The sequence below is a fragment of the Eutrema salsugineum genome, unplaced genomic scaffold (genome assembly GCF_000478725.1).
Source record: "Eutrema salsugineum unplaced genomic scaffold, Eutsalg1_0 scaffold_17, whole genome shotgun sequence".
Classification (NCBI taxonomy): Eukaryota; Viridiplantae; Streptophyta; class Magnoliopsida; order Brassicales; family Brassicaceae; genus Eutrema; species Eutrema salsugineum.
Genome location: NW_006256852.1, coordinates 5026874 through 5047626, shown reverse-complemented (window position 1 = coordinate 5047626; position 20753 = coordinate 5026874). Strand labels below are relative to the sequence as shown.

Here is a 20753-nt window from a genome sequence, read left to right as displayed (position 1 = left end):
AGATAGTGTCGACACCTGAGAAATTGCCAGCTTTTGGATTATATTTAGAGGAGTTTACGAAGAACAAGGAAGCTTTCACCTATTTTTTGATAACTCATATACCACGTGCAAAGAACATGAAAGCCGACAACTTGGCATGCAGTGCACGGATGTATCATTATGATGTTATATATGTTAATTCAGTACCACCAGTTTGGATTACTGAACCGTTTTAAGTACCTAGACTATCGAAAAAAATAAATAAATAAAAAATTATTACTTTGAATTTTTGAATGGCGTTACCTTTGTGCACTTGTATCTTTTAGTTGTTTCATAATCTGTTTATTATACCTTTTTTAAGGTCTTTCTAATAGACGACATGTGATTATCACTTTATCTTTACATTTTTGTTTTTTAAACTTCAAATAATCGTTGAGATGAAGATCCCCAAAAATTATTTCTTTGTCAACTAAGTTTATAACATATGAAAATAAACCTAGAGGTAGTAAGTCACACATAGGATTTTTTTTCGTTGGAAATGAATTCGGAAATTGGAATCACAATATTGATAGATTTTTAGCAGGAGGAACACCATCTTTAAATTTTTCAATTTTTTTAATTATGATCAAATTTTTCGAACCATATTTAAATTTTTGATATTCCATTAGTAGTTCTTTAACTTACATAGTTGATCACAGATCATAAAACCACTGCTTCTATCAACAAAAATTGTAAGTTAAATACAAAACTCACATGCATAGGTAATCCAAAGTTATAATTTTTAAGAATTAACTGTTTTCCAAGCCAACTCCAAAATGACAATTTATCTAAATGAACACCAAATGTTGTATTGTCTTCTTTCTTTGGTTCATATGTCGTTTGCTGCATCTGCAATTTTTTTGGAAATTATGAACTTCTTGATGTTCAATGTTGCTTCCTCAGCACATAATACTTTAAATTGATCGCTCAAATCTTTTGTTTTTCTGCTCCATGGTTCATCAACCTTTCAGGCTGCGCAACTTCTTTTGATAATCACTTAAATATTAAGACAACATGGTCTCAAATGCATCCCGCACAGAGCATGACTCACAATCATCAGTATCATTGCGACCAAAATAATTTTACACTTCCCCATTTTCATTTAAAGGTTTATTATTAGTCCTCCTGAAGTGTTTCCTCCTGATTCAACAAATCAACGATTTTATTAAACAATATTCAAATCGTTATATCTCTTGAATGAAAAAGAACAAAGGAAACTCATCATTTTATCAAGCAAAATAGACTAGACTGAAACAAAAATAAATAGTTACAACAACATACAAAGTTCAATAAAATTAAGTTAAAAACTAATAATCGCTTATCAGCATCAACATCAGTATCAGTAACACTTCCACCAAATTCAATATATGCTGCCACATTTAAGAGATATATCCAAAACAGCATGTATTTAATACATTTTTAGTATGAGTGATAATATCCTTAAAATTTCAAAATTCTTGATAACAATTCATAGGGAAAAGAAAACCCCACAAGGAGTTTTTTAATATGTGGGAGGATTGCTATGAAGAGTGTTTGCTATGAAGAGTGTTTAACACCTACTAATGGGATTAAATGTGGAATAGGACCAAAGATGTCAAGGTATTGCCTCCAATAGATAAAATTCCAAAGGGAAGACAAGCAAGCAATAAACGCATACTAGCATCGAGGGAAAAAAAGCCAAAACATAGTAAAAAACCAAAAATTTAGATTCTAAGAAAGCTCTTCCTCTCTTTCTGGTTTGACTACAATCTGTTTTTCTTAATTTTTTTGTTCATAATTGTAGACATGTAGCAGTTGTGGTGTAACAGGCCACAGAAAAAGCAGTGGCTTCATCATCAACTGCATCTAAACGAGGGAAAGGTCGACCTAGAAAGACTGTCCAAGGCGCAGAAGATCTTTCACAATCATCTCGTCTATGTCAACCAAATGTGCCAGTGGTAAAATGTTTTCCATCTGTTACTTGTTTCAGTTTAAGAAGCATATTGACTTTTGTCTAATTATTTTATTTAGGAGTCTCATGGAGTATTTCACAGCAATCTCACGGGAGATGATTACGTTTGCAATGGACAGAGAGTTGTAGATACAAGCACTAATGAAGTGTTACCGTCAATAATGTTTCAACAACATGAACGGAACAAGCTAGAAGCTAGGAGGAGCGCAAATTGAGCATGTTTGGTGATATCCATAGTGTTTTAGGAGGATGATTGTGTGAACATGTTTATCTTTTTGTGAAGCCTAGATATGGTGGTTGATCTTTTTTTTATATCTAGCTTTCAGTTTGAATTTATGTTAAGCCTACTTAATATTATACTCAATTCTAGTGTAAGGTTGAAATATTGTGAACCTTAAATCTGTTTTTTGCTCATAGGTTTTAGAAGCTTCTTTATATTTTTTAAAAAACTTAAGCAAATGAAATAAGCAAAATCTTTCTACTATTAATTGACAAAAACACTTAAAAAAAAAACCTTTGTCCTATGTATTATTTACATGAATGCCATGTGCAGAGGTATCAATCTCAGAAAGCTTCTCAATTTTTTTTTGAAAAATAGACTCAACTTACAAGATTAATTACATCATATATATGTCATTAACATTAATTTGGTTAAAATTTAGTTTATATCAATTATATCTAATACTCAAACATTTAATTTGTAAAGATATTTTCTCTCTCTTACTATTTTTATCACCATATTTCTATTTCTTATCTCATCTTTTTTTAATCTTAATTTGTTAAAAAAATTACATTATCTATTTAATAATAAGAAAATCTAAATATTTTCATACATATTATAATTCAAATTTTTTATATCAAAATTAAAGTATCTTAGACTGATGTTAAACCGGTTAGATAGAACATATTAATCTAATTTAATATATTTAATGTGCAATTTCACTTATATAAAAATATTATTAGATTAATTATGAAACCAATAATTATCTAGCATTTATGCTAATGTATTATAAAATAAATGTATTTATCATTATTATTTACAATTGTATAATCAGCACATATATAGATTTGCAATTATAAAACTTAGCTAACATTTTTGTAGTTGTATTTATATACATTATATTTACATATTCGAATAAAAAGTTTATGGTTAATATTTATCCTGCACAAGGTGCGGATAATCACCTAATACTTCATATAAACTAGAGAGCTACGAAAGAGGGACCAAACAAACAAAATATTTTAAACTTAAGTAAAACGACGCATTTTTTAATCCATTTGACATTTAACAATGTTTGACTTCAGGGTTTGATTTGCACAAATTGAAAGCTTGAGTATTAACTGTAACACCATTATTTGTTGGGTTTTTTCGTATAAAAATATTTTTTTGGGATTTTTTTTTGCATTTTACAATTCGATTAAACTTCTTTGAGATAGAAAAGCTTATCAAATTCCCATCAACTACATACCTTCAATTAACAAATGGTTAACGGCTTTGGATTGTATGATCGAGCAGCTTCTAAAAAGCTATAGATTGCATTATAACTCTCCCTGAAAACAAATATCCTCCATAAAAGAGCGTGAAACTCACTTCCATGGAGTAAAAGATGAGAGTTGAACACGCTCCAGAACTAGATCACTTCCAACAGAGTAGAAAAACAAATCTAAACTACAAAAAATTCTGATCATAACTTGTGGGAAAGTACTAAAACTCAACAAAAAGGAAAATGAGTCTTTAAACCTCAAAAAAGCTCTTCAAAGTTGACCATAAACAGCTTTTACTTCTTTTGGTGGTTTGAAACCATATAAAATTGTGAAGATTACACCCAAAGATATACTGAAGATTTACACCCAAAGATATACTGAAGATATCACACCCAAAGATATACTGAAGATTTTGGGATGGACGAAGGTTTCCATTTTTTTCCTGATTTTTCACTTTAGTCCATGTGCCCTCATCTATTTACTTGTTTTTTTTTAACTTCTGATATTACAACCCACCCCTCCCCCTCCCTGGAAATTAAACAACTTCCAAAAATTTTAAAATGATCAATTTAATCCAAAATGTTTCTTTTCCTCTTTTTGACTTTTTGGGTATTATAGGCCGAACACTTCAAGAGAAGGTTGATGGCTGAGTGGTGTTAAAAGCTATTAGAAAATCGGTGAGATCGATCATACTAAGATTATGGAAATCATGAATATCAAGAAGGATTTAGAAGATTATGGATATTTACCAATATCTTAGTTTAAGAAATTTACATTTATCTCTAAATATATTATTTACATTTATATTTATATTATTTACATTTATATTTATCTTAAATTAGGAATCTTAGATCTAGCTTATTTCTATATATGAGAATGCACTTTATAATATTATTCTTATGAGAGTTTATTATAATTCTTCTTAAACACCTTTGTGTTTTTATTCTCATCACTTTATCATGGTATCAAAGACTAGATCCAATCCTATGGGTTATGGTTTTGTTTTTTTCTAAATCCTTAGTGTTTAAAAACAAAAAATTGAGTGAAAAAAAAAACGTGATTTGCTTCTCTTTACAACTTCTATTTTTTTTATTTCTTTGATTCATGTTTATGACTTGGTGACATGTGAAAGTCAATCGAAGATATTGGTGGCTTGTTTTGTTGATGTGATCAGTGATTGGTCACTTTACTTGCGTATTGGTTATTTGGGTAGCATGTTGCTAGTTTCTTGGAGCGCAAGTATATGAAGCACATGATTGTGCTAATTTTCTGTCATATGGAGTAAGATGTGTATTTTCCATCCGATTTACACTATGGCTGGGTATACAAGCTATTGAAGAATCCAACGATCGGGTATAAACGTCGTTGATGATCCAACGGCTGGGTATTGAAATCGATTGACTCGACGGTGGAGTATAACACCAATATTTTGAAAACATGTTCAATCTCATACGTGGTAACACGTATAAACTTGCAAAAGGGTATTGAGAGATCGACCATACCAAAATTATGGAAATTATAGAAATCATGAAGATTAAGAAAAATTTAGAAAATTATAGATATTTACCAATATCTTAGTTTAGGAAATTTACCTTTATTTTTAAATATATTATTTATATTTATGTTTATCTTAAATTAGGAAAGTTAGATATTATAAGAAAATGAACATTATAATATTATTCTTATTATTCTTATAAAAGTTTATTATAATTCTTTCTAAACACATTTGTGCTCTTACTCTCATCAATTTATAAAAAAACAATTTGATCCTTGCTTGGATGCTTCCAGAGATTCACACATCTTCACCAATTTTGCAATGTATATCACCAGCTAGCCACTTCGATCGACTGATGACATTTCAGTATGTATACTTCTTCTGTTTCTTTTTTTTTTTCTCCTCGCATCTGTTTTTTAGTTGGTTCCATGGAATATGATATAAAGTGTTCTGAATAATTATAAAAAGATTCTTAAGGAACAAAAAAAAAAATATATATATATATATATGAAATTTCAGCGAACTAAGATACAAAAGAAATGTACTAAAAGCTTTTTAACGAAAGACCACAAACAAGTGTAGAAATTAAGAAGTTAAGACAGCTAAAATATAAATACATAAGGTTTTTTTTTAACATATGATTTATTACTGTCAAATTGATATGTCATCATAAGAGAGCTTTTAAAAAAAATTGTAAAACAAGACTATTTACAATTTTTTCCACTCATATTAATTTGATTAAAATAGTTAATATCAAATTATTAATATTCGGTCACCTGATTTATGTATTATATGTATTGTGACTGTCTAATCTCAAGGTGTTCTATCAAAAAAATTATGTGATCTTCATCGGTTCTCGTCCTCTTTGAGATCTGGGAACCAATGTTTAAACAAATGGAGTCTTAAGATTAGGGCTGGGCATTTGGGTATTTGGTTTGGTTTCAATTCAGAACCAATCGGTTCCGGATATTTCGGATAGAGAAAGTTATGATTCATTTGGTATTTTTTATAAATTTCGATTCGGATTTGGTACCTTTATTTCGGTTCGGTTTCGGTTCGGATACTCAGATCTGAGTTTTTTACCTCGAATTTTTAGTTCAACTCAAAAATTTTAATATAAATTATATCCAAAAATTTAAAAAATATATATCAAAACCCAAAAATATACCCAAAAGTTCCAAAAAAGTATAGAAAATATATGTGTACAACAAAAAATATACACAATTTATCAAAATATCAAAAAATAACTAATATTTAGAGGAATACATAATTATACTTTAGATAATTCTGGTACCTGATCGGTTCTCGGTTCGGCTCTGGTTCAGTTTCGGTTTTTCGGGTATAAGAGTTTAAGATCCATCGAGTATTTTTATAGATTTCAATTCGGATTTGATATTTTTATTTTAATTTGGTTCTGGTTCGGATATTCGGATACGGATTTTTTACCCAGGCTTACTTAAACTTTTACCCAAAAAAAATTGCTGACTTATGACTTATTGGCTGCTTCCTTGAACAAAAAGTTAACAGCATAGTTTGACTTTGACTTTGCGTAATGCAAAATTAACGGCAGCAGGAAAAGACTTTCCCTCGCGCCCTCAATCTGCCTAATAAGTTGCCGGTTAACAAGCACTACTACTGGTGTCATTTTCTTTCATTTCTAGTGTTTCAAAAAACTTACAATATGAATGTTGCATGGTGAAAAACTAAACATTCACAAATGCACAGTTTTCTAAAATAAAAATTATAACAAAATCATGAACTTTCAAATTTTGGCTATCCGAATTATGAAAAAAGTGTGAATTAACCCTGAGCATTTGCACACTTACCAAAACTCAAAACCATTCCGAACTATTGCATGGACATTTTCAAATCATTAATTAAATACCACAAAGGAACCTGACTGAAATTAAACAAAACAACTTAGTAAAAACTAGGTACTAGCACCAAATCAACAAAATGTCCTTACTATAAAAAATCCTTTGACAGAGACATCCCGGAAATGCCCATGACCAACCATAAAAATAGATTCTCCTATAGGGTATAAAAACTACATTTCAAATCATGGATTACTAGGCTACCTAATATGGCAAGAAAGAATCATGATTTCTCCTATATGCGGTGGTATTTGTGGAAACGTAACTTTTACATGCTTAGATAAAAAAAATTTCGGAAACGACCAGATCTTGATCAGATTTGTTATGTAAATACAAGAAGACAGCTATCCAATCAAAGTAGTACCGATCTTCAAATATAGAGAAAGACAAAAGATTGAATTAGAGCAAATCCAAAGCGATATCCAGTGAAGCAAAAAAAAAAAATGCAAGACACAAGACACCAAATTTCATGCCTATCTATGCACATGCTCCATAAGAGGACATTCCCACCTGAGGATGACAATAACTGATATGAAATAAACAAAGGGGAAACCAGAGTGTGACACCCTGGTTGAAGCCGATAACATTGTTATTGACAACCTAACCAAGCCGAAATACCGAGGCAACCTCAAAAACGATGAAATATTCAGCTTTTATATCTAAATCGGGATTTTCAAAAATTGAGGCGTATGCAGATAATGCACATTGTCGATCTTACATATTCTGGCGCCTCCAGCCTCGCAACAACCTAAATACGGTCAGAGTTGGAAACTAAAAGGATATGCTGAACAAATAGGAAGTCGCAAACTAACACTGAGAAAAGGAGGAGAAAAATATCGAAAAGAGGGAAAGGTAAAAAAATAATCATTTGGAGTTAAGATGGATATTTGAACGGAGAACAAACAGTTTTCTTAAATTTTCTGATGGCGCAAAATCTAAAACTAGCCTGAAAATTTTATGTACGAACATAACTCGTTCGAAATTTTAGAGTGAGAGTATATTTATCTTAAAGTGTAAACTGCCATTTTTTGTTGCTAAATTGTAAAACTTCATTAATAATAAAATATTTAGGTGTTAGAAAATGAGTTAACAAAATAAATAACCTAAAGTTTTGGTCTCATAAAAAAAACAAAAAAACATGGAAGCAAATATAATCCGTACTATGTCGACACTAAAGCTTTGAAACAACATGTATTAATAAGTAGCAATACAAAGCTTGAAAACTCTAAGAAAATACGAAACTGAGTTAAGGTCCGATAGAGAAAAACAAAAAGAAGGACTGAGAAATACCCACCTTGCAGATCAGAAGCTGTCTTATGTCAGAGGAGACATGATCAAAGACAGTCCTCAACTTTTATAATTCGAAACTCAAATAAAATGTCGGGTTTTGTGACTTTAAAAAAACTTGCAATTTTCCTTATTCTTTTTCTTTATTACAAAAAAAACTAATTATACATCTTTTTCCCCTTCTTGTGTCTTTGTAATTACATATTGACTATTGTAATAATTTTGATGGTGAAATAAGAAAAACTATAGTTTTGATCGGACATTATAAATTATTCATTATTTCACCATCTAAACTATTTACTTAACTTCTCTTCAATTCTCCGATCGAAATTTGTTTTGGAACCACTTAATTAGTTAATTAGCTAAAGACATTTCTCCCAAATTATATAATTTTTTTCTTTATAATTACATTCTTCTGTAATGATGTTTTTTTTTTACATCCTCGAAAATATTGAATTTACTTGAGAAATGCCTTTTACAGTCTTTTTTGAGATTGAACAAAAAAAAAAAAGTCTTTTTTGAGCAAGTCAGATATTTTCTGGGACGTGAATGAAAGACAGTAGAAAGAAGAAAGAAAGAGAGAAGAAGGTGAGCGTCCTATAAAGCGTGAATCAACCAACGCCTGACACTTCCTCTTTCTCCGAGGATCTCTTAATCGCGTTTAGAATTCTCCGACGACGGCTCAAGTCGTGATCAGTCCATCGGGATCTGGATCATTTTGACCAGATATGGCGGCGGAGAACGAGCGAAAATCTTCTGCGGTCTCCGATATGGGAGCTTGGGCAATGAATGTGATCAGCTCCGTTGGAATCATCATGGCGAATAAACAGCTAATGTCTTCTTCTGGTTTCGCCTTTAGCTTCGGTTCGTCTTCTCCCTCCTCGATCCCTCTTATTCTTCTTCTTCTTCTTGAGATCTGATGATTCGAATTGTTTCAATTACTTTTAGCAACGACTCTCACCGGATTCCATTTCGCTTTAACTGCATTGGTCGGTTTGGTCTCGAACGCTACGGGATTCTCAGCATCCAAACATGTCCCTATGTGGGAGCTAATTTGGTTCTCCATCGTCGCTAATGTCTCTATAGCAGCCATGAATTTCAGTCTCATGCTCAATTCCGTCGGTTTCTACCAGGTTTTTTTCCCTCGATCCATTGCTTATAGAATCAAATTGTTATGTCTTTTGTTTCTCCTGAATGAAATCAGCTCTTTGTGAAATAGATCTCGAAGCTGAGCATGATTCCTGTGGTCTGTATCATGGAATGGATTCTTCACAGCAAAAGATACTCCAGAGAAGTGAAAGTATCTGTTGTGGTTGTTGTTGTAGGTGTTGGTATTTGCACTGTCACTGATGTTAAGGTTAATGCCAAAGGTTTCATTTGTGCATGTGTTGCTATTTTCTCCTCTTCTTTGCAGCAAATTGTAAGTTCTCTTTGGCAAATTTGTTGATCTTGTTCCATAAAGGCTCGGAATCTGATCTGTTGGGTGTTTTTTTGTGCCAGTTAATAGGTTCCTTGCAGAAGAAATATTCAATTGGGTCTTTTGAGTTGTTGAGTAAAACAGCACCGATTCAAGCTCTTTCGCTTCTCGTTGTTGGTCCTTTAGTTGATTATCTCCTTAGTGGGAAGTTCATAATGAAATATAATATGTCTTCTGGTTGCTTTGTAAGCATATCTCTCTCTCTCTCTTTCTCTATGTTCTGTTATTGTATATAGCTTATGTTATCATTGGTCTAATTATTCTACCATTTGCAGCTATTCATCCTTCTCTCATGTGCTTTAGCTGTCTTCTGCAATATAAGCCAGTACCTTTGCATCGGGCGGTTTTCAGCAGTATCGTTCCAGGTTATAGGTCACATGAAAACAGTGTGCATTCTCACACTGGGATGGGTTTTGTTTGATTCTGCAATGACTTTCAAAAACGTGGCGGGCATGATTGTTGCGATTGTTGGGATGGTAATCTACAGTTGGGCCATGGAATTGGAGAAACAGTCTATTCTTGCAGCAAAGGCTTTGAACAGTGTGAAACACAGCTTAACAGAAGAAGAGTTTGAACTTTTGAAGGAAGGTGTAGAAACTACACAGTCGAAAGATGTTGAACTTGGCCACACAAAAGCTTAGTCAGAGATGGATAGAAAACATAGTCTTCAGGTACAATTTGTTCTGTTATAATCTTGTATTTGTTTTGTGTTATTTAAAACCAAAGGTGGTGGTCGAATAACGCAGAGATCGAATTCTCCCATTTAAGGATCATCGGAGACTAATCTAGGCTTCGGCCTAGCTGCCTTTGTTATATAAAGAATGTTTTGTGTAATTTATATATTTGTTCGATTCCACGGAAATACCTTCAATGGTCATCTGTTCTTGTTTTACAGAGCAAAAAGAGTATATTCTTTTTTTTTTTCAATCTCTTAAATATTTTGGTCTTGTCCTCTCGATGTATTTGTCACTCACCGTGGATTTTTTACTTTTGCAAGTTTTTGATTTCCTTTTATGCGTTTATTCTGATCTGAATCTCCTTAAACACAGTTGATTAATATCCATTCTCATTATTATTTTCAGAAATTATAAATTATCCAACGCATATTCTTAAAATATTAGAAATTTACGATTTCTTTGAAATTTACTAAAATTCCTCAAATGGTATTAACCACATCGAATTTTCATTACACATCATTTCTATTGTGCTATAGAAAGTCACAAAGATGCTAATACTAGTTTTACAAAAGGTGATGAAAGAACCAACCGCCTTTAGAAATCTAAAGAAACTATCAAACAAAGTCTTTTATCTAATGAGATCTACCTAAAGTTATGTAACTTCAAAATGAATGATCACAAAATAGTTAATGCAAATTTTGATGTATTTTGGTTAACCAGTATCATCTTTCAGCGGTCTCAATGTCAGTGTCAAGCAGTGTACTTCTTTAACCCTCTAAGACCGTTCATCAGGAGTTTTTGAAGAGTTCATGACACAGATTATAAGAAGAAATACAATAAAAAAATAAAAAAAAAGGTAGAGGTTCATGACCCGGGTTCTTCCCGACGAACCTGAAGAGACAGTCTCTTCACACGTGACACATCCTGATTGGTCCAAAATAATAATTTCGAATTTTTAAAAAAAAAGAAAAAAACAAAACAAAAAAAACAGTATTATATTCTGATGAACCCCTCTCTCAAGGGTTCACTGATGGACATGGTCTAATAGAGCAATTTTAAAGAGGTGCTTATGTATTATTTAATTATTTTTTTACACCTGTTTTATAAACGTCGCATAAGCAGCGGAGCTTAAAACTTTAGTTTAAGTATCGATTCTTTTTTTGTTGTATTTATTTGACTTTTTTTAAAAAAAAAAACACATAAGCATCTGTGTTAAGCGCTCCCGCGTTGAACATGTTCTAACAAATGTGTGAATCCATAAGTGTTACATTGAAATATGGTACTGAAAGTTAACAATGAGTGAGATAATTAGAACTGCATTTTCCAAAGAGCTAAAAGTGGGAGAGCATAACAAGCTCTAAAAACCTAATTGCTAACTAATAGGGTTTATACTTTTCAAAGTAGTGAGTTTTCAAAAGGTTTTGAAATCCAGACTAGAATAAAAGTTGTAAAATTTGAAATGAAATCATTTCGAAAAGCAATGTTGATCATTTAGGCGGTTGTATATTTTGAAAAGTATTTGGTCTAAATTAGGTTTAAAAATGATATTATGAAATTTGTATTTCTTAAAACTATCCATATCAGCAAAATATTTTTACATTCTAAAGTTTTTATATTCTACATAATTCTTAAACATCAATTTTTGTTTATTAAAACTTTAAAACCAATTTGCTTTGCAATTTAGTCACCTCATTCAGATTTATTCATATCATTCTCATTATTCCACCATTTTTTAAAATCCAAATTTGCTTGTTCTTTTTCCGAGCCACGATTTGCGAACACCGCACCAAATATATACAACGTTTGACTGATTGCATCTAATATCATCTCAAATAAGCTTTTTCATAGGTTATTACGTTCCGATTGTATATAATCCCCGAAACCAAACATGGAAGCACCCTAACGAAACAGCTTCTACTTCAGTGAAATCAAATTTAAAGACGAAGAGTCAGAAATCTCGTGTGGAAATCGACGCTCATTGCGTCTACAAAACGCTTGCGTTTCGACATAGTTTCGATTTCATCAATCTCTTCTAAGAAAAAAAATTGAGTAACAATTAGAGAAAAAAGGGTCCATTAAACAACAAACGATTAAAAACACTAAGATTTGGGGAGGAAGACGGAGACACAGTCACACAGCGATGAGGATGAGTTTATATATAGAAAATAAAGTAGACAAATTATTTGCCCTAGTTTCAATTGTGGTGGGTTCTAAAGGCCCAATTAGAAGATGGGTTTTAAATGTCCAAAAACGTTTAGGGTTACATATACACAGTGTAAGTCGAAAATAGGGTTTATTATAAATCCACGCTTCTCTTCGCCGTCAGTGTTTGTTAGCTTTAGCCGCAGGAGTGACTCATTGAAGTTTTAGGTGCTTCTCTCTTCCTCTCCATTTTATCTCCGTTGATTCTCCTTCTTCGTTTTTGTATATCTACTATTCGTCTCATATCAGTCCTCCAATTTTGTGACTGTTCTGTTATAGGAGAAGAAGAATGTCTCACAGGAAGTTTGAACACCCAAGGCACGGTTCACTTGGTTTCTTACCGAGGAAGAGAGCTAACCGTCACAGAGGAAAAGGTGAGTTCTCTTCAAAATTTTAGATTCAATGTTATCGAGATGCTTACTTGGGTATCATCAAAATTGAACATTTGATCTGTTTTTAGAGTTACTATGAGCTTTCTTCAAATTTTAGATTCAGTGTTATTATAATGCTTTGAAAATGGAACCTTTGATCTGTATTTTACAGTTACGATTGATTTAACTTCAAGTTTTAGATTTAGTGTTATTGAAATGCGTACATGGTTATTTTCAAAATGTAACATCTTCTTTAAGAGTTACGGCTGAATATCTTTCAAATTTAGATTCGTCGTTATTGAGATGAATGCATTGTTATCTTCATAATGGAACAGCTGTTCTGATTTTCTTAGTTACGTTTGGGTGTAATAATTTTAATTTGGATTCAGCGATATTGAGATTCTTACGATTGATTCTTCAAAATGAACCATCTGCTTTGTTTTCTAAAGTTACGATTGACTTTTCTTTAATCATAGTTCGGTGTGATTTAAAATCTTACTTGGTTATCATGTAAACGAACCATCTGCCCTGTTGTTTAAGAGTTACGATTGAGCATTCTTAAAAATTAGTTTCAGTGGTATTGAAACGATTACTTTGTTAATTTGTGAATGGAAGATCTACTCTTTTTTCTCGAGTTATAATTGAGTTTTCTCCCTGTTTTATTTACACACTAATGTTGAATTTGAATATCAGTGAAGGCATTCCCTAAGGATGACCAAACCAAGCCTTGCAAGTTCACAGCCTTTATGGGTTACAAGGCTGGTATGACCCACATTGTTAGAGAAGTCGAGAAGCCCGGATCCAGTAAGTAATTGTCACTCGTCTTTGTTTTTTTTATCTGAATATTGGTATTTTCATTCCGCAATGTAATTTTAAGATGGTAACCTAATGCTGATGTTCATTTTTTTCTATTCTCGTATAGAGCTTCACAAGAAGGAGACCTGTGAGGCTGTTACCATCATTGAGACACCTGCCATGGTGGTTGTTGGAGTTGTTGCCTATGTCAAGACTCCCCGTGGCCTGAGGTCCTTGAACACTGTCTGGGCTCAGCACTTGAGTGAGGAGGTCAGGAGAAGGTTCTACAAGAACTGGGCCAAGTCTAAGAAGAAGGCTTTCACCGGGTACGCAAAGCAGTACGAAAGCGAGGATGGCAAGAAGAGCATTCATGCTCAGCTTGAGAAGATGAAGAAATACGGAACTGTCATCCGTGTTTTGGCCCACACTCAGGTATTTTTGCTTATCAAATGTTTTCACCGGTTTAATCAACTTCAGCATTTTGTTGTTGCTTGCAATTATATGCTACCTTTCTACCGTGCAGATCAGGAAGATGAAGGGATTGAAGCAGAAGAAGGCTCACATGATGGAGATCCAGATCAACGGTGGTACCATTGCCCAGAAAGTCGACTTTGCCTACAGTTTCTTTGAGAAGCAGATCCCTATCGACTCAGTTTTCCAGAAGGATGAAATGATTGATGTGATTGGTGTCACCAAAGGTAAGGGTTACGAAGGTGTTGTTACCCGTTGGGGTGTGACAAGGCTTCCACGTAAGACTCACAGGGGTCTACGTAAGGTTGCTTGTATCGGTGCGTGGCATCCAGCTAGAGTCTCATACACTGTTGCCAGAGCTGGTCAGAACGGTTACCATCACCGTACTGAACTGAACAAGAAGATTTACAGGTTGGGCAAGGTTGGTCAGGAGACACACACAGCCATGACTGAATACGACAGGTCAGTATAATTTCTCTTTACTGGTTCATTGGTTCTTATCTTGCTCGGTTATGTAACTGATGACGTTGTGGCTATGGTAGGACTGAGAAGGATGTGACTCCGATGGGAGGATTTGCACACTACGGTATTGTGAAGGATGACTACTTGATGATTAAGGGATGCTGCATGGGTCCAAAGAAGAGGGTTGTGACTCTGAGACAGTCACTACTCACTCAGACTTCCCGTCTTGCACTCGAGGAGATCAGACTCAAGTTCATTGACACTTCCTCGAAGATGGGACATGGTAAATTCCAGACCACCCAGGAAAAGAACAAGTTTTACAACCGTGTCAAGGCTTAAACAAGTTGTTCTATCTTAGCTCTTCCTTAAAAAAGTCTTGAAATACTCTTTTGAATGACTCGCTGCAATCTTGTGTTTTAGTTATTTGGAGATTTTGGAAATATTATTGAAATTTACTAAAATTCCTCAAAGCGACATCTTATTTTCATGACATATCATTTCTAATGTGGTAAAAGGTGATTAGAGAACTAACCGCCTTTAGAAATAACTATCAAACAAAATCTTTATCAAATGAAATCCGCTTAAAGCTATGTTACTTCAAAATGAATGATCACAAAATAGTTAATGCAATTTTTGATGTACTGAGGTTAACCGGTATCATATTTAGGCGGTCTCAAGTATCACAAAAGAATATCAAGCATTGTAATAGTCTCTAACTAAGGGAAAACTGCCGATTCCGCCATGAACTTTATATCTTCTGATTTCTCATACACGAACTATCAGACCATGCTTCCAACTACACGAACTACGTCTTTTTGGTCAATTACAACAAAACCGCAGACGGTGTGAGATGCCCGTCAACGGTTTCTGACGTGGCAGCCAGGTAGACAACCGGTTTGGTCCGATTTGAATTTTTTTTTTTTTAATTGGAGAGCTAAAACGATGCCGTTTTATCTTAAACTAACCAAATCCAGAAAATCCAAAACAACGTCGTGTGGCAATTTGGGGGAGAATTAAAATTAGGGTTCGTCGTAAATTTGAGTATCGAGATAAGGGGAGATGATATCATACGACGAAAGAGACGAACTGGTAATTGTGAGTTAGTTTCATCTTGATTTCGTGGTAGAAGTATCAAATCGATTTCGTGTGAAGTTCCATTTCGTGTCCGAGTTTTCCGAGTCTCGACAATGAGGTAAGTCTAATTTAGTTTTCTGTAATACTTTGTTCTGAGTAGAAATTAGGTTGGTTTTAATATGATTTTGGTCTGCAGTGATGATTTCGATAGGTCGATAACGTTCGGCTGTTTCTATGGTGGGAAGTTTGAAGTTGTGGAAGGCAAAGATGTTTACATCGGTGGAGGATATCGGTTTGTTGAAAGTCGACCCTCTTTGTTGTTTACAGAGCTGATGAATCAACTTCCGGTGAGTTTGTATGGGCAGAGAGTATGGTATAAGGTCCCTTTTGAAGAATTGGAGGATAGAAAACTGTTAGCAAATGGAGATGGAAACTTTAAGAAGATGTGTGCAGCTGCAAGCTATGTCAACGCAATTGACATATTTGTAGAGCCTGAATTAATCACAGAGGAGGTCGCAGGAGATGATAATGACAACGAGGAGTCTGAGAGAGATGAGACTGATGGTGATGAACCCGAGAGAGATGAGGCTGTGAGAGAAGATCGTCAATTTGAAGAAGAAGCTAGAATTGAAAGAAATCTGGTCAATTTTGTTGATGAAGAGATTGATGAGTATGCCACTCCGGTGTGCTCAGACGATGATGATGATGCTGATGATAGTAAAGGTTATATCAGATACAAGAAAGGCAGTGGTGAGCTGATGTTAAGCCAAGCATTTGATAGTTTGGAAGCTTTCAAACAAGGTGTGCTCGAGTATGTGTTAAAGGAAGGATGGAATGTGGAATATAAGCGCTGGGAGAAGAACAAGTCAGAGGTTAAATGTGCAAGTGAGCCCGAAGAAGGAGAAGAAGAGTGTATGTGGAGGATTTACTGTTCTTATGATGAACCATTACAAAAATGGTTGGTTAAGGTGTATGTGAAGAAACACACTTGTATGAAGAGTGGGCGTTCAAAAATACTTAGTCAAGAAGTGATTGCTAAGCTATTTGTGAATGAGCTTCGGGATAATCCTAAGTACATGCCAAGAGAAATTCAGAGTGAAATTCAGAAGCGTTGGCATTTGACTACAACAATAGATCAGTGTAGAAAAGCAAAGAAAAGGGCCTTAGAGATGATCCAAGAGGAGCACGACTTACAGTTCTCAAGGTTGAGAGATTATCGGCTTGAGCTAATTAGGTAACGTTCATGTTAACTCTTCAGATTTTAATTCTTTTCATTGTATTTTTTACAAGTTTCATCTTCATATTTTTATTCTTGTTTGTGTATCTTTTTTAACATTCATGTATTTTTTGATCGCATAGTTCTAACAAGGATTCGACGGTGGAGCTAGAGACAATCCACGGAGAGCACGAGGAAGACATTTTTTACAGATTTTATGTCTGTTTTGCTGCTTTGAAGAAGACATGGAGCTCCCTCTGTCGGCCTATTTTTGGACTGGATGGTTGCTTTCTTAAGTGCACAATAAGTGGTCAGTTGTTAGCAGCGGTTGGAAGAGATGCGAACAATCAAATGTTCCCCATTGCTTGGGCTGTTGTAGATGTCGAAAACGAAGTTAACTGGAGATGGTTCATTGAGAAGCTGAAGAGTGATTTGAATCTCCAAAACGGTGATGGTTTTACCCTTATCTCGGATAGACAGAAGGTAATGAGTTCCCACTTAGGTTATGTGGTATCAGTTTTTTGTCACTGGTTTGATGCTGATATATTTGTTGAATACTTGCAGGGTTTACTGAATGCTGTTTCTGATTTGCAACCGAGAGTTGAGCATAGGATGTGTGCAAGACACATTTACGCAAACTTAAAGAAGAAGCACCCAAACAGAGCTGACATGAAAAGCTTATTCTGGAAGGTTGCGAAGAGCTACAACAAGCCTCACTATGAAAAGAGGATCAGGGCAGTGGAGGCATACGACGTGAGTGTCTATGAGTCAATGATGTCGAAGAATCCAAAAAACTGTAGTCTTGCATATTTCACACCGACATCTACGTCTGATGATGTAAGTAACAACATCTCAGAATCCTTTAATAGTGCTATTGACCCTGCAAGATCAATGCCTCTGGTGGAAATGTTGGAGACTATACGCAGAAGAGCAATGCTGCGCATGGAGGCAAGAAAGGTTAAAGCAATGAAGCATAGAGGAAAGTTCAGTATTAAAGCAATGGAAAAGGTCGATGAGGAGCAGAAAAAAATTGTCAACTGTACAATATATCCTTCCGGGCATGAGACCTTTGAGGTGAAGGAGAAAAAGTCAGCATTCAAGGTGAAAATGCTTGAACGGACTTGCACATGTCGGAGGTGGCAGATGTCTGGTTTACCTTGCCGCCATGCTCTTAAGGTGATTTCCCAGAAAAAACGGCGGCAAGAGGATTATATGGCTGATTGCTATCTGACTTCTCGATGGAGGATGCAATACAGCACACCTATAGAGGTTGTTCGTGGTGTGAATTTTTGGGAAAAAACTGTTGACTCTGTGATCGTGCCACCCAAGAGAAACAGAACCAACAAGAGGAAGAAAGAAAACTCCAAAGAGGATCAAAGGGAAGAATGAGTCTCCAAGTAAAAAGAAGGAAAAAATATTGTATGAGTCTCCAACTAAGCTTTCCAGGGAAAGAAGAATCATTCATTGTGGACGATGTGGTCAGAGTGGACATAACACAAGGAAGTGTAATAATGTTGGAGTTACGATTCAACGACCACCAAAAAAGAAAAAAGTCTCACAAGATCAATCTGCTTGTGGTGAGGGTTCAAGCGAACCAATGCAAAGCCAAGTGATTGACTAAAATAATGTAAGCTTCTAAGGATATGATCTATCTATTTTCTTTTGTTGTGCTGCAATTCATCGTGTAAAACCTGCTAATAATTACAGGTCTGACTAAATTCAAAAGGCAACAAGAACTGGTACAAACTGTATCATTTCAAACGATTCTCAATCATACAACATCACACACACAGAATTCAAATATAACAAACAACTCATAATGATTCAAAGATTAATCTAGCTTATCATTACATTAGAAAATTATACAAAAGAACCATCACCACAGCACACACGACCATGTTTTTCAACCCTCTTAGCTCCATCTTGCATTCTTGTATCTCCTTTTCAAACCTTTTTATTTCCTTTTCAAAACCGCAGACCACTGCCTCACATGTCCGAGTCTCCATTGTGATAGTCTCCATTTCAGATTCACAAGCTTGTAAACCCTTTTCAAAAGTTGATGAAGCTCTTTCAAGATCATCAATTTTCAGTTTCATATCCTCAATTTCTTCAACCATTGATTCATCCGCCCATTTAAACAAGTGATACCGATTTTTCTACACAATACAAACAACAATTATGTAAAAAACAAGAATTGTTTAACAAGATTGCTTTCGCAATTCAGTCATTCCCTTTGCTCAATTTTATAATCCAGACTTTCTATATCCCTAAATTGATTGAAAGAAGTTAACAGGCATTGCAATTATCACAATTAACACCAACATAGATCATTACCTCATCTCCATAGCGACAAGCAAAGAATAATCTTCCTGGGTTGGTAACAGTTTTTGATGTAAGCATTCTTCCTCGTTCACCACATATACAGTGGCTCGGGAACCCTCTTTTGCGAGAATCCATGCTTCCAATTTCAGAATTTGAGTCACTATTCTCTCAATTCTCTCAAACTTACGAAGAACCCTAGTTTACTTTCTTCCCCAAATCGAAAAACAAGAACGACAACGTTTTCTTTGTTTTGATTAATAACAGAGTAACCAAACGAAACGACATCGTTTGGTTGTATTTATTTATAAAAAAAAATATTGTATTTCGATTTTCCACGCATACACCCACGTCAGCATCCGTTAACGGTGAAATATACTCCGTCAACGGAGTTGGTGGAATAGACCACATTTAAGTAGTTAGTGTAGGAAATTCAAAAACAAACGTAGTTCGTGTAGTTGGAGGCATGGTCTGATAGTTCGTGTATGAGAAATCAGAAGGTATAAAGTTCATGAGGGAATCGGCCGTTTTCCCCTCTAACTAAAGTGTGAATCTTTAAATATTAACAATGAGAGAGATGATTATTATTTTTTTTTGTTTATTTATTATAACATTAGATCTATTATTCTATTACAAATTATAAGAATTATTATATTGATGTAATTCTACAACGGACAATTATTTCCTCTACATACAAGCCAAACAGATCTCCTTGTATCACGTTGAAGATCTCATGTAAACTTGTCTCCATTAATCTGTATTTAATAATAAATCGCATATTCCAAACTCGAAATTCAATAGAAGTATTAATGAATCCTTGATCAACTATTAGTCCAAGGGTTTTCCACCAATGAGAGAGATAATTAGGGCAGCATTTTCCAAGAAGCTAGAAGTCGGAGAGCATAACAAACTTTACAAACCTGACTGTTAACTAACATTTTTTATACTTTCAAAGTGGCCAGTTTTCAAAGAAATATTCAATTCAGGATAGTGATAATAAGATTTTATCCTAATGGTCAATTAACTTTAATGTTGTAATACTTAAGGGTTCAACCAAATGAGAAGATTCAGACACTAAAGATATGAGAAATTAGCCTAATCCAAGCAAACAAGATGATGTTTTGATTCAACTAAAGACTAATGATCAAATGAAAACGAGTGCAAGCAATTAGACAACTAAACATGATTAACTAAAGATAAAAAGACTAATCCTCTAGGTGTGATCATGGATTAGATTGCATTCAATGCGAATCTATGATGATAAAGCAATCAAGAAGACATTTCCTTTGGCTAAGAACTCTCTAGCTAATTTCAATTAACTCACTATCATTATGATATTATCATGTTAATTAGCTAATCAAGATCTAATTCTCATTAGTGAAAACACAAATCAACAAGCATTACTAACCAGTTCTAGTTACCATTTAATGATCTAACAAGCATTCTCATATGAAATATTCATTAGACTCTCATTTAGCTCAGGCATTTCATCAAACACTTTTAGTGCATGAAATGCCTATGAACTCAGATTTCACTTTCTCAAAGAAATCTTATATTAGGAGCAACTAAAAGAGAAAGA

At 34.2% G+C, this 20753-nt stretch overlaps 4 protein-coding genes across 4 annotated transcripts; 3 read left to right on the top strand and 1 right to left on the bottom strand.

Annotated features, from left to right (window-relative positions):
- The first annotated feature begins 8653 nt into the window (after positions 1 to 8653).
- LOC18020654 (UDP-rhamnose/UDP-galactose transporter 3) lies at positions 8654 to 10359 on the top strand. The gene is made up of 5 exons (XM_006403328.2): positions 8654 to 8974; positions 9059 to 9243; positions 9330 to 9530; positions 9611 to 9772; positions 9863 to 10359. Exons 1-5 carry the CDS (start codon positions 8839 to 8841, stop codon positions 10226 to 10228), a joined length of 1050 nt encoding a protein of 349 aa, XP_006403391.1. The 5' UTR covers positions 8654 to 8838; the 3' UTR covers positions 10229 to 10359.
- Positions 10360 to 12545: 2186 nt separating this feature from the next.
- Positions 12546 to 15035, top strand: LOC18020653 (60S ribosomal protein L3-1). Its single transcript, XM_006403326.2, has 6 exons — positions 12546 to 12634; positions 12746 to 12840; positions 13531 to 13641; positions 13760 to 14064; positions 14156 to 14565; positions 14646 to 15035. Exons 2-6 carry the CDS (start codon positions 12756 to 12758, stop codon positions 14902 to 14904), a joined length of 1170 nt encoding a protein of 389 aa, XP_006403389.1. The 5' UTR covers positions 12546 to 12634; positions 12746 to 12755; the 3' UTR covers positions 14905 to 15035.
- A 717-nt stretch (positions 15036 to 15752) lies between these two features.
- LOC112087550 lies at positions 15753 to 18244 on the top strand. Its single transcript, XM_024157460.1, has 4 exons — positions 15753 to 15757; positions 15836 to 16873; positions 16999 to 17338; positions 17420 to 18244. Exons 1-4 carry the CDS (start codon positions 15753 to 15755, stop codon positions 18242 to 18244), a joined length of 2208 nt encoding a protein of 735 aa, XP_024013228.1.
- Positions 18245 to 18702: 458 nt separating this feature from the next.
- LOC18020652 (uncharacterized protein At4g04775) lies at positions 18703 to 19312 on the bottom strand. Its single transcript, XM_006403324.1, has 2 exons — positions 19190 to 19312; positions 18703 to 19011 (listed from the first exon to the last, which is right to left on the bottom strand). Exons 1-2 carry the CDS (start codon positions 19310 to 19312, stop codon positions 18703 to 18705), a joined length of 432 nt encoding a protein of 143 aa, XP_006403387.1.
- Positions 19313 to 20753: the final 1441 nt, after the last annotated feature.

Bases quoted from the DNA above. Each gene is read 5' to 3' on its own strand.
- LOC18020652 (XM_006403324.1), bottom strand. From the start codon at position 19,312: ATGGATTCTCGCAAAAGAGGGTTCCCGAGCCACTGTATATGTGGTGAA. The intron at 19,012-19,189 runs GTAATGATCTAT...TGTATTGTGTAG, and splicing joins CTTGTCGCTATGGAGATGAG to AAAAATCGGTATCACTTGTT.
- LOC18020654 (XM_006403328.2), top strand. From the start codon at position 8,839: ATGGCGGCGGAGAACGAGCGAAAATCTTCTGCGGTCTCCGATATGGGA. The intron at 8,975-9,058 runs GTTCGTCTTCTC...AATTACTTTTAG, and splicing joins TGGTTTCGCCTTTAGCTTCG to CAACGACTCTCACCGGATTC. The intron at 9,773-9,862 runs GTAAGCATATCT...TACCATTTGCAG, and splicing joins ATATGTCTTCTGGTTGCTTT to CTATTCATCCTTCTCTCATG.
- LOC112087550 (XM_024157460.1), top strand. The intron at 16,874-16,998 runs GTAACGTTCATG...TTGATCGCATAG, and splicing joins TATCGGCTTGAGCTAATTAG to TTCTAACAAGGATTCGACGG. The intron at 17,339-17,419 runs GTAATGAGTTCC...GAATACTTGCAG, and splicing joins TTATCTCGGATAGACAGAAG to GGTTTACTGAATGCTGTTTC.
- LOC18020653 (XM_006403326.2), top strand. From the start codon at position 12,756: ATGTCTCACAGGAAGTTTGAACACCCAAGGCACGGTTCACTTGGTTTC. The intron at 12,841-13,530 runs GTGAGTTCTCTT...TTTGAATATCAG, and splicing joins TAACCGTCACAGAGGAAAAG to TGAAGGCATTCCCTAAGGAT. The intron at 13,642-13,759 runs GTAAGTAATTGT...ATTCTCGTATAG, and splicing joins AGTCGAGAAGCCCGGATCCA to AGCTTCACAAGAAGGAGACC.